The 13,527-nt window shown below is 49.6% G+C and overlaps 1 protein-coding gene across 2 annotated transcripts in view; it reads left to right on the plus strand.

The window, feature by feature from the left end:
• Nucleotides 1-10,753, plus strand: part of TMEM91 (transmembrane protein 91) — a 33,698-nt gene extending 22,945 nt beyond the window's left edge. For both annotated transcript variants that reach the window (XM_083627990.1, XM_083627991.1), the window contains exons 2-4: nt 1,981-2,475; nt 8,599-8,742; nt 9,966-10,753. In XM_083627990.1, the coding sequence (XP_083484116.1) occupies nt 2,062-2,475; nt 8,599-8,742; nt 9,966-10,124 (717 nt within the window). In that variant the 5' untranslated portion in view covers nt 1,981-2,061 and the 3' untranslated portion in view covers nt 10,125-10,753. The remainder of the gene's footprint in view (nt 1-1,980; nt 2,476-8,598; nt 8,743-9,965) is intronic.
• Nucleotides 10,754-13,527: the final 2,774 nt, after the last annotated feature.

The raw sequence follows: 13,527 nt of genomic DNA on the forward strand, positions 1-13,527 counted from the left end.
CATAGGACGCACAGACTTTCCCCCTTAGTTTTTAAGACGGAAAAACTGCGTCCTATGGTGCGAAAAATACGGTAAATAGGTACCGCTCTGGTGGGAAGGTAAACGGTGTTTCCGTGCGCTGCTCTGGTTCGCCAGAAGCGGCTTAGTCATGCTGGCCACATGACCCGGAAGCTGTACGCCGGCTCCCTCAGCCAGTAAAGCGAGATGAGCGCCGCAACCCCAGAGTCGGCCACGACTGGACCTAATGGTCAGGGGTACCTTATTTGTTTTAAAAGTTTTACTGATTTTTATCTTTGTTTTACGGTTTTAAGCCAGTGGTTTCCAAATCTCTCTCCCCAACACCCATGAGCGTAACCAGGATTTTTTTGGAGGGTGGGGCAGCCAAAGTTGTTGAGCTTTCTTTAGGAGATCACCCCCCCAAGTTGTTGAGCTTTTTTTGGCGAAATCATGGGTGATTGTACCCCCCATTAGCGGACATTACAGGGGGCAGACTTTGGTGGGGGGGAGGTTTCTCCGGGAGGGGGGGAGAACCTCAGTTAATTGAGTACTTTCAATGCTTTTCAAAAAAAATTGTGGATCTGCCTCCCCCCCAGGCCCGCCTTGGCTATGCCCATGCCCCCACCATCCCCCCCCCACTTGAAAACAACTAAGGGTCTTAACAGATCCAGCATTACTGTTGCAGCAATCGTAATACACTGCACTAGACGTTGTATGATTCTTAATCTTCTTTTTACTGCTTCTTTCATTTTATTTCTCATAGGTTGTATTCATTGTATTCCAATTTGGAATCCGTCAAATACAAATCACAATACAATAGAACACAATCTGTAAGAAATAAAAGCAGCAATTAAAATACAATTTAAAAATCAATACAAATATTGAACAAGACAGATGTTTTCTCTCCAGCCTTCAGCCACAGACACGATGCAGACCTCCTGAATGAAGGATGTGGATCACAAGTTTGGTATCTCTTAACTATACAGTGGTACCTTGGTTCTCAGACTTAATCCATTCCGGAAATCCGTTCCAAAACCAAAGCGCACTTTCCTATAGAAAGCAATGCAAAATGGATTAATCCGTTCCAGACTTTTAAAAACATCCCCAAAAACAGCAATTTAGCATGAATTGTACTATCTAACAAGACCATTGATCCATAAAATGAAAGCAATAAGCAATGTACTGCAGTCACACAATCAATCAATCAGTTGCTGAACCGGGTTCCACACAGTCACAAAAACAAAAGAAAGAAGCCGCAAAAACTAAAACGCAAAATAAATAGCAAAAACAGACCTCGACGTAACACTCAAAACAGAAGCTTAACACTCAAAATGGAAGGGTACCACTCAATACGCAGCACGTTCGGCTTCCGAAAAAAGTTCGCAAACCGGAACACTCACTTCTGGGTTTGCAGTGTTTGGGTTCCAAGTTGTTTGAGTGCCAAGGCGTTTGAGAACCAAGGTACCACTGTAGTTGTTTGGGAACGGGTTGTGGATCTTGGCTTTATCTGTTATTAAGGTAAAGGGACCCCTGACCATTAGGTCCAGTCGTGACCGACTCTGGGGTTGCGGTGCTCATCTCGCTTTATTGGCCAAGGGATCCGGCGTACAGCTTCCGGGTCATGTGGCCAGCATGACTAAGCCACTTCTGGCAAACCAGAGCAGCGCACAGAAACGCCGTTTACTTTCCCGCCGGAGTGGTACCTATTTATCTACTTGCACTTTGACATGCTTTCGAACTGCTAGGTTGGCAGGAGCAGGGACTGAACAACGGGAGCTCACCCCATTGCAGAGATTCAAACCGCCGACCTTCTGATCGGCAAGTCCTATGCTCTGTGGTTTAACCCACAGCGCCATCCGCATCCCTATCTGCTATCTGTTATTAGTGTGCCTCTTAAGACAGCTTTTTGGTGGAGCGATGTGTACATTTTTTCCCTATATAAAAGGCGCTAAACGCTTTGCTGTTTTTTTGCTTCTCCCCAAGCTAACCGAAGCGAGAGACTCACTTGGCCTTAACTGACAGCAAGGAGAAGAGGGCATCCAGCACATTCCGCCCAGGAGTGCTATGGAGAACATCCATGAACTGCAGCACCCACTTCTGGCAAAGTCCCCCGGGAGAGCCACCCTCCGGGGCGGAATGCTGAGTCAGGTCGCTCCCCAGGACCACTCCGGACTCCTGTCCCATCACATGCCCCCGAGCCTCTCCTGGCTCCAGCCCGGACCCCACATCCTTCCCAGTCAGCTCCTGGACCCTAGCAGCCTGCAGAGGACAGTCGAGCCCTTCTGCACCCCGGAACCGACCCTGTACCCCGAGCTGTGGAAATCCAGCAACCCCCAAGGCTGGAAGAAGAAAGATTATATCGAAACCGCCTTTGGAGACAGCAAGGAGGCCGGGGAGCTGCCCAGGAAGGTGCCTCTGGAAAAGGACATCCACACCGTCTGCTACGAAGTCGGCGACACAGAGTCTCCGGACCTCGAGGTAAGGGCTGGGGTTCGAGGGGGGGCTTGGCTGAGGGGCCTCAAACGCAGGGAGCAGAAGCTTGTGGCTCACCTCTTGCGGAAGGAGGCGTCAGACCCGTTCCTGAATCGCCACTACTGTCAGTAGCAAAAGGCACAAATTGTACCGTGGCCAATTGGCATAGCTGTCAGCTTTTCCCTTTTCTTGCGAGGAATCCTATTCGGAATAAAGGAATTTCCCTTAAAAAAGGGAAAACGTTGACAGCTATGCCAATCGGATGCCCCAATGGGAAGCCATAATAATAATAATAATAATAATAATAATAATAATAATAATAATAATAATAATTTATTTATACCCCGCCCATCTGGCTGGGTTTCCCCAGCCACTCTGGGCGGCTTCCAACATAATATTAAAATACAATAGTCTATTAAACATTAAAAGCTTCCCTAAACAGGCTCCCTTCAGATGTCTTCTAAAAGTCTGGTAGTTGTTTATCTCTTTGACATCTAACGGGAGGGCGTTCCACAGGGCGGGTGCCACTACCGAGAAGGCCCCCTGCCTGGTTCCCTGTAGCTTCACTTCTCGCAGGGAGGGAACTGCCAGAAGGCCCTCGGTGGTGGACCTCAGTGTCCGGGCAGAACGATGGGGGTGGAGACACTCCTTCAGGTATACTGGGCCTTTGAGGCCATTTAGGGCTTTCAAGGTCAGCACCAACACTTTGAATTGTGCTCGGAAACATACTGGGAGCCAGTGTAGGTCTTTCAAGACCGGTGTTATGTAGTCTCGGCAGCCGCTCCCAGTCACCAGTCTAGCTGCCGCATTCTGGATTAGTTGTAGTTTCCGGGTCACCTTCAAAGGTAGCCCCACGTAGAGCGCATTGCAGTCTGAGCGGGTGGTGTCAGGAGGAGAGCTTGGGTATGGATAGCGTTGGCTGGTGTCCATTGGGACTGGTGGGGCAGAAGGCAGGAGGGCCAACTTTAGCCACAAACCACAACCAAAGGTAGACAGAACCAACTCATTCCTTGCTGAGTTCTGCAAGGGCGTCGCTGAGGTGACCAAATTCTGGACCCAATCTCCCACGGTGCAAATAAATAAATAAATAAATAAATAAATAAATAAATAAAGGACCTCTCCACGTGACGCTGACTCAAACACCCTGCACAAGCACTTTGCAGTACAGTGGTACCTCGGGTTACATACGCTTCAGGTTACAGACTCTGCTAACCCAGAAATAGTACCTCGGGTTAAGAACTTTGCTTCAGGATGAGAACAGAAATCGTGCTCTGGCGGTGCGGCGGCAGAAGGAGGCCCCATTAGCTAAAGTGGTGCTTCAGGTTAAGAACAGTTTCAGGTTAAGAACGGACCTCTGGAACGAATTAAGTACTTAACCCGAGGTACCACTGTAGAACCAAAGTTCATTTCCCCTCCCATCTCTCTTTCCCCACAATGACAATAGTGTCTCATACCGAATGTATGAAAAAGACTATAGGAATTGAAAGTGGAGGTGCTATATGGAGACACACACACACACACACACACACACACACACTGTTTAATAAAAACCAATTTAAGGAGAAGGAAGCTGGGAAATAGCATCACCACCCGGACGGGTTATAAGGAAGAAGGTAGACTGGGCTCCCCTTGGACCAGAACGGAACCGGACTGTTGGCGATGCTTACTATTAAAAAGTTTGCAAGGTGTTTTTTTAGATAGGGGGAAGTTGAGAGAAGGTAAGGGGCATCCGGCTGAGGGGGTGGGTAGTTATTCAAAGCCACAGAAGCTCAATTGCTTAGCATAGGAAGCACCAAATCCACACCTGGGGCCGGCCCTCCCATTAGGTAAGGTGAGGCATTGGCACCGATTTCTAATGAGATCTCGCCGAAACCACACGAGATCTTGCGGAGCACGTGAGATCTCACCAGAAATCAGGATGGCGGTGGCATTTCCTGTTTCGCCTCGAAATTGGACGAGATGCCCCGCGACACGTGGTTAATGAGTGAGCCAGGAATCTGTTAGAACCAAAGGAGCTCCCTTCTAAAAAATGGAAGTTTTTTTCCCTTTTCCTTTTTCCCATTTTCCTTTTTTTTTTTACCAACAACCAAAACACAAACTGAAAACAAACAGTGAACCCACCCCCCCCGGCGGCTGATACATTGGGTATACATAATCAATAATAACATATTCAAATCAACCATATGTAGTATTCTATATACCTTAACACTCCTCCCTCCACAAGGTTTATTTAACTTTTAACATTTTAATTGCCCCAAATTGTTCAAACCTGCCCAAATAATTCAGTACCAATAATTCAAACCAATCCTCCTCCTTCTCAGTGACCTTAAACCCTTTCACTAAAAATGGAAGTTTTATCCAAATGAGAACAAAACAGAACGTAAACTTTCACGAAGCAGACAGACAGATGGGCCATAGGAGAAGCGAAAAAATAATTTCAGGAGCATATTGCTAAAACACGAAGGCTACATTCAGGTGACATTTTATTCTGTCTTCCTGATACTTCCTTACCTGTACAGTAGATTTTTGCATTACATGTCTGATGACCTTTCCTGTCATGTTCTGCTAAGCCTACTGGTGCGAACAATATTTAGCCTGACATGGCAGTACATAGGTTCAAAGACCCAACAGGTACTGTATTGCAAACGGAATATTAGAAATTGGGGCAGAAATGCTAGCATTATAACCAGCAAAACTAATTTTGAAAAATATTTAAGTGCATCAGGAACAGCAAACCACCTAGGAAGGGAAGTTGGACCGTTAGACGACAAGAGAGGTAAAGGTGCGAAAGCAGGATAAGGAGATTACAGGAGAACTGAATGACTTCTCTGCATCTCGCAATGGAAGATTTAGGTCAGATACCTGTGCCTGGACTGATTTTTTTCCCCCGAGTCTGAAGAACTAAGGAAAATAGCGGTGACAAGAAATGCAATTCTAGGCTTTAACTGACAAGTTAAAAAATAAACAAATCAACAGGTGTGAATGGTGTCCGCCCAAGAGATTGTGAAGAGCTGAAATGCGAAATTGCGGATCTCCGAAAGGGGAATATTTGACTTGCCATTAAAATCAACCCCATTCCTTCAGTGCACCCTTTTACTCTCTCCTAAATATGGGTCCTGGGATGTGGGTGGCACTGTGGGTTAAACCACAGAGCCTAGGACTTGCCGATCAGAAGGTCAGCGGTTCGAATCCCCGCGACGGGCTGAGCTCCCGTTGCTCGGTCCCTGCTCCTGCTAACCTAGCAGTTCGAAAGCACATCAAAGTGCATGTAGATAAATAGGTACCACTCTGGCGGGAAGGTAAAAGGCGTTTCCGTGCGCCGCTCTGGTTTGCCAGAAGCAGCTTAGTCATGCTGGCCACATGACCCAGAAGCTGTCTGTGGACAAATGCCGGCTCTCTCGGCCTCTAGAGTGAGATGAGCACAGCAACCCCAGAGTCGTCCACGACTGGACCTAATTGTCAGGGGTTCCTTTACCTTTACGCTGGGAGACTAGGTCCAATAATGGTATTAGACATGGCTGATCTGAGTACCAGGGACTCAGGATAAAGTCTGAGGGACGTGGCCATCATGCCTTGCTCGTACCTCTCGATCTTTAGGATGCCGCTTTTGGACGATTCTTGAAGCCCCTCTACACTGGTGTTGTTTTCACAGGCAAATTCTGCAACATGCCATTGACCCGGAAGCTGTACGCCGGCTCCCTCAGCCAATAAAGCGAGATGAGCGCCCCAACCCCAGAGTCGGTCACGACTGGACCTAATGGTCAGGGGTCCCTTTACCTTTACCTTAAATATGGATCCTATTGCATTTCATATAATGAGAGGGAGAAAAAACCCTCTGTCCATTCTCTGCACACCAAGCATGATTTTAGTAGCCACTCCACAAGCAGAGAGCCAGAGCAGGATGTTATGAGCAGGTGTGGAACAAATGCATCCATTTGGATCAGCAACTGGTTAAGAGTAGGAATAAATGGACAGTTACTTCAATGGAGGGGGGTAGAATACCTTCAGATTGGTATTGGGACTTTTTCATAAACCATCTAGAGCTAGGAGTGGCCGATTTTGCTGATGGCGAGAAAAGAGTTTGGAGTCATTAAAACGAAAGGGATTGCAGACGGCTATAGAAAGGATCTCTCCAAACTGAGCGAACGGGCAGTAAAATGGCAAATGCAACTCGGCGAGTCAAACAAGCTGGATTCTTTGTTTGTTGGCAGGCAACAATAAGCAGTTACGTCAAGCAGCATTAAAGCATCGAGAAGTTTAAAAGGTTAAAAAGTCATTAGAAAGGCATTAAAAACCTATAAAGACCAAAATAACACACACACACAAAAGGCACCAGACTTGCAGGTGCTGATCCTGCGGCTACAATCGCAATTCAGTGTAAAGTGTTGCACGTATATATGTTGGGGCTATCTATCTACCGTATTTTTCGCTCTATAAGATGCACCCGACAGTAAGACGCACCTAGTTTTAGAGGAGGAGAACAAGAAAAAAAATATTCTCTGCCTCTCTGCACAGAGCCCCTTCAGTGAAGCGAAGCCAGGAGAGCAAGAGGGATCAGTGCGCACTGACCCCTCTTGCTGTCCTGGCTTCACCGAAAGCAACGCGAAGCCATGGGGCCTGCATTCGCTCCATAAGACGCACACACATTTCCCCTTACTTTTTAGGAGGGGAAAAGTGCGTCTTATACAGCAAAAAATACGGTATCTAATCTATCTATCTAATCTTAATTTCACATATACGCTCATGGGTTCTGAACTGGCAATGCCTGACCTTGGGGTTGTGGTGGATGGCTTGTCGAAGATGCTGGCCCAGTGCTCAGCAGCTGTGAAAGAGGTTAATACCTCACTAGGGATCATTAGGAAAGGAATTGAAAACAAAACTGCTGAACCCACGATGCCATTGAACAGATCTATGGTGCGGCTGCATTTGGAATACTGGGTCGCCTGACCTCGGAAAGGGCATTGCAGAGTTGGGAAAGGTTCAGAAAATGATCGAAAGGAGGGAGCGAGTCCTCTAGGAGGAAAGTTTGCAGCATTTGGGACTTTTTAGCGTAGAGAAAAAGTGAGCTAGAGGGGACAGGACGGGAGTTTATAAGATGATGGAGGAAGCGGATGCAGAAAAGCCTTTTTCCCCTCTCTCATAACACCAGAATTCGTGGACATCCAATGAAACTGAAGTAGTAGTAGTAGTAGTACAGTGGTACCTCAGGTTAAGAACTTAATTCGTTCCGGAGGTCCATTCTTAACCTGAAACTGTTCTTATCCTGAAGTACCACTTTAGCTAATGGGGCCTCCTGCTGCTGCCGCACCATTTCTGTTCTCATCCTGAGGTAAAGTTCTTAACCCAAGGTACTATTTCTGGGTTAGCGGAGTCTGTAACCTGAAGCGTCTGTAACCTGAGGTACCACTGTAGTAATATAGTATTTATACCCCGCCCATCTGGCTGGGTTTCCACAACCACTCTGGGTGGCTCCCAACAGAATATAAAAAACATGATAAAACATCAAACATTAAAACTACCCTGAACAGGGTTGCCTTCAGATGTCTTCTAAAAGTCAGACAGTTGTTTATTTCCTTGACATCTGATGGGAGGGCATTCCACAGGGAGGGCGCCACCACTGAGAAGGCCCTCTGCCTGGTTCCCTGTAGCTTCACTTCTCACAGTGAGGGAACCACCAGAAAGCCCTCGGAGCTGGACCTCAGTGTCCAGGCTGAATAATGGGGGTGGAGACGCTCCTTCGGGTATACTGGGCTGAGGCCATTTAGGGCTTTAAACACTTTGAATTGTGCTCGGGTGGACAAAACAAAGCACACCCTTACAGAGCACATAAACTATGGAACTCCCTCCCACTAGAGACAGCCTCATGGAGGCTAAGCAACATCTATGAACCACACTGCGTGGCCTCAGCAGTTGGAAGCAGCAATGGTTCTGACTACCCGTTGCTGGAAATGGCAGCAGGGGAGAGTGCAGTTGCTCGCAGGCTTCCCAGAAGAGGCGTCTGGTTGGCCACTGTGAGAGCAGGATCGGCTGTTGACCGAATCCAGCTGGGCTCTTTTCCTATTACTGGCGTTCTTTCACCAGATCTCAGAATGAACAAAGCCAACGCTTGCTCTCCGCTTCCCTCCCTAGAATGACTCTTCAAGCGACAGCGATACTGAGAGCGAGAGCAGCTTCTCCATGCTGCTGCCGCAAGATTACCTGGGCCTGGCGGTCTTCTCCATGCTGTGCTGCTTCTGGCCACTGGGCATCGCTGCTTTCTACCTGTCCCAAAAGGTGGGTGTCGCTGAGCAGGGAAAAGCTCGCAAAGGGGGCAGGTTTAGGATAGATGCTATACTGGAGTGGATGAAGTGGATAAAGTTTATATATAGCTGATGGACAAAAGAATCAGAAGTTCTTTAGCATCTTAACTTCTCTCCTCTTTTCTCTCCAATTTTTTTCTACTCCTTTTTCTTTATCTCTTCCTCTTTCTTTTCCCTCTTCTCTCTCTCTCTCTCTTTGCCTCTGGATTAATGTTTTAGCTCGGACAAAAGAAGGCGTTCGACAACACTCTTTGCATTTTTCTTTACAAACCCTAATAAAATTTATTAGATGGAGAACAGGGCTGGTTGCAAGCTGCAGAAATCAACTTGCCACCAAACGCTTGGTTAGAGAGACGTCATTTGTCTAAGTTCGCTGAATTGTACAAGAGCAAGGAAGGAAGGAAAGGGGGTGTTGGGAATGTGAGATGGGATCCTTGCCGCGAGGAGCCCAGAAGCAGCAGTCAAGAGCTTGCAGAGTCTGTGCATGCCATTTGGTGCATCATGTATCCAGGAGCGGTGGGGGCGGTAGGCCCCGGGTGTCATCCCTGAGGGGGTGACAAAAAGGCACACCGCAGGGAGGTGGCCCCACCCCCCTGGGTGCACGGCATGGCCGCCACTCCTGGTGCCCATGCAGCTGTTGGGAAACTGTGTATGTGCAGCTACTCACACAGTCAGTTAAGGTTTGGCAGACAGCCAGAAGGCAATCTGAAGGAGTACGTCTGCCTGGTGATAACAGAGACATGGAGACCGCTCCCTGATTGGTCAATCTCTCTCAAGGGAGTGATAATTAATGGCCTACTAACTGGGAGTTCAGTGTTCGAGTTCAGAGTTCTGTGTCAGTGTAGGAGTTGTGAGTCATGTCAGAGAGAGCAAGCTAAAGATCCGTGTTCTGTTCCTGTAAATAGTCCACTGTATATAATAAACACCTAACTACAAGTTCCTGGTTCCTGCTTCGTCTATCCTGTCTGCAGCCAAGTCACCAACTGCTTCCGTGGATTCTGCGTTTACTCTGCTAGGTCTGGCTAAGGTCCTGCAACTAGTCAGAAAGTTGGTTTTACCAATAGCAGCTAACACTGAATGTACCCCAGGCCACATTACTTTAAAACAATAGCTAGTCATTGCCAAGTTCTAGGCTCAGGAACTTGAGCCCCTGTACCTACCTTTCCTGACATTAAATCTTCTGCCGTTTCTCCCCAGACCAACAAGGCGTCCGCCAAGGGCGACTACCCGGGAGCATGGACAGCCTCTCGCCAAACCTTCGCCTTGGCTGTCTTGTCCATCATCCTCGGCATCTGCACCTACATCGGAGCCGTGGTGGCGCTCATCGCTTACCTGTCCAACAAGGCGCCGACCTAGGTCTTCCTGCCCCACCGAAGCCACGCCCTCGCCCCCCCTCCGCCCCCAGTTGGGAGTTGGAAAGGCGTGTGCCGACATGACGGGGCAAGCACCGGTTTCCTGACGTTGATTTCGTGAACCAACCAACCAACCCCAACAAAGGTGTGTGTGTGCAAGAACTCCACCCTTTCAACTCTCAACTCAGCAAGCCCTGGGAGCAAAGAGGATATACGGTTGCAAGAAGCAGGAAACCCAGGCTGGGAAACGGGGTCTCTGCAATCGGCCCCTCCTGGCATCAGGAGTGATGGACAGGCAGCAGCTATCGAAGCAACATCCCTGCCAGTTTGGGGAGAAACCAGCCCCATCGCGGGAGAAGAGGAGACAGGCCCGTTCACCCAGACTGGGACAGAATTTGGGGAGGGGATTTGAGCTTCTGCTTCCAGGAAACGGGAGGCGAGGGGATTAGGTTACCTACGGACAATGGGGCACCTCTCTCTCATACCCACGCCCACCCAGGCTTCCCTTAGCTGGCTGTGTCTCTTGGTCACTTCTCCTTTTCTACAGAGGCCCCGGCCTCCACACCCAAAGGTCATGCTCTCCTTACCCCACCCTCAATAAACTGCCAAGGCACCTCTGCCTCGTGAGCCACCCGTACGACTCGTGCGCGGTCTATATTGCAGCAACGCCAATACATCTTGCCCGTGAAAGGAGGCGCCAAGGCGACTACGCCCCTTGGGCGGCGTGACCCATAAGGCAGTGGCCTCTGTGGGTCAAGTCAAATCAACCAGGAAGCGGGAGGGAGGGGAGAGTTTAACTGGCCTGCCAATGTCCTCCCCTACCCTCCAAGTCCTGCGCCGTTCTCCGCCACAGGCGTGGAGAAGCCTTGCCAGCCCAAGGGCCATATTTCCTCCTGGGTAGCCTTCCGAAGGCCACGTTCCAGCAGGGGAGGGGCCCAAGGCAAAAGTGGGCGGGGCAACACATAACTTTCACCGTTTGTACAATAGACTTTCTACATACATGCACATGCGTGCGCACACACCCTATACAGGCAAGCAAGCATCATTATTAAAGTGCCAGGACACATTCCAGCCACACAAACGATCTCAAGGAACGGAGCAGCGCCTAGGAGGGGCGTACCTTGGGGAAGAGTTGTTGGGGGCCAGACGAGAGAGGGCCGGAGGGCCTCATTGTCGCCCCAGGGTTGTGGAGATTCCCCACAACCAGCAGTGACTCTTGGTTCCCAGCCCTGAGGCCCGCCTGCTCTTGCAGATGGGCTCCAGCTCTTTTGCTACGAAACACGGTGTCAGAAGTGGAGTGTCAGAAGCAACTTTTGCCGCAGGGGCAAGAAGCCCTAGACTATAGGCTAGTGAGCCGGTCATCCCTCATATTCGCGACAGGAGGGATAGGGAACCTGCAGCCCTCCAGGAGCTCTTGGACTCCCAACTCCCATCATCCCTGGTTGGGGCTAATGGGAGCTGCAGTCCAAGACGTCCCTGCACTACAAGGTCCTGTTCTGGCCTCACTCAGGCCCTGTTCATATGTGCAAAAAATAAATGAAAACCAAAAACCGCGGCAATTAGCCATGGTGGCAGAAGGAAACCTCCAGCTGCAGAGGCAGTCTACCTCTGCATATCAGGCGGACAAGAGGACCTTCACGCTTTGCCTGCAGGGCTTCCTGGAGGGTTCTCCATGGCTGTCCACTGTTGGAAACAAGACACTGGGTGACATAGCACCCAGCAAGGCTAGGCTGGTTCAGGTGGTAAAGCGCTCAAGGTCTGGGGGAGAAAGGAGATGAAATATACACACCCCTCGGCATGTCCTCAAATGCTACAGCAGCCTTCTCTAACCTGGTGGCCACCAGATGTTTTAGACCAGGCTGGTTGATGAAGGCCGAGATATAGTCTGGGAAGAGCTTCATCCTCCTCTTGGCCTGCAGAACGGGATGGTGGTGCTGCTTTTGTGCGTCTCCCCTTTCCTGTCCTTTCCCTCCCGCCCCTCCATCCATTACGTTCCCTCCCTCTCCTTCCCTTGTTCTCTCTCGCTGTCCCCCAAAGCGCCCATGAATTATTGAGTGTGCTTGGTGCGCCATCACATATTTATGTGCGGTCCCTGGCCTGCTTCTTTCTAAAGCATTAACCATCATCTCGAGCTCAGCTCAGGTGGAAAAAAAAAATAACTGAAAAGAGCTCAGACGGTCTGGGGCCCTACTCTGGCGCATGTTGTTAAATGTCAGGAGCAGAGATTTCGTAGGAAGGAAGAGCACATGGCTTAGCAGATTCAGGCAGCTCAGCCAACTGTCGGGGGTGATGGGAATTGTGATTTCGCAACATCTAGAAGGCCACAAGCACCCCATATCCCTGTTGTTGGCATCTGTCCGTCTCAAGAGACAATGGAGTGCGCCTCCAGGGGTGAAGTCGACCAGCACTGAAATAACCTCCCTGGGGTGCAAGCCTGGGCAGTGTGCATGGAGGTCCTGGGCTGCCCAGACAACAAAACCCCCCTGGGCTGCAGGAGTTGCCAGAAGGAGGCGAGCGAGGAAGGGAGGGGGGTGCGTCTTGATTTTTGGATTGGTTACAGGCCATTATTGACAGCCTGATGCAGAGGCGGCTGAGCTGCAAATGGCTCACCTCGTCCCCGCAGATCTGTATCTGCAGCAATGGGGTAGCTGAGTTGCAGCTGGGGCCCATTGGGACAGATAGGGCAGAAGGAAGGGAGCCTAGCAGTAGGGGGCGCCAGAGGACAATGACCTGCAGAGCCAACTAATCCTCAGTTTGCCCTTCTACCTTCTATGTTCTAACCAGCAGCAACACCGAGACTGAGGAGGGAGCAGGGTTGCCATATTTCAACAAGTGAGAATCCGGACACAAAATTTGTTGAGCTTTTTTTACCCAATTTATTGATGCTCCCTTAGGTTCCCCTCCCTCGCTTCTTCCCTTCTTGGCACAGAAGCAAAGCATGCTGCCACCTGCTGCCCTCAGCGCTGCTGAGGCACCTAGAGGGCACCTGTTCCTTATCCTCGTCTGTTGACACAGATATGCTGCATCTGTACATGGAGGTTCCAATCAGCTATTCTGACCAGATTCCTGACGTCCAGGTGTGGCTATCGCCTCTTATGACGTCAAAACAGTGCCCCCATCGAAAGGGACTCTTTCCACTGTCAAATGCAGCATGTCTCTGTATGCCAGCTGCTTTTGTAGTGATCAGCATTCCCATGGGCATCTGGGTGGCTTCTGTGAGAACAGGATGCAGGATTCAATGGGCCTTTGGCCTGATCCAGCAGGGCTTTTCTTTTGGGGAAACACAAGCTTTGCAGAAACACACAAAAACATATTTAGGGGAAGAAAATTGAAGTGGGGTGGAAGGAGAGGCAAAACAGCTCAATGGAGACAGAGCGTGCTCAGCGGCAGCAGAATTATGATTGCGG

This window comes from Podarcis filfolensis, assembly GCF_964270895.1.
Source record: "Podarcis filfolensis genome assembly, chromosome: 8".
Taxonomy (NCBI): domain Eukaryota; kingdom Metazoa; phylum Chordata; class Lepidosauria; order Squamata; family Lacertidae; genus Podarcis; species Podarcis filfolensis.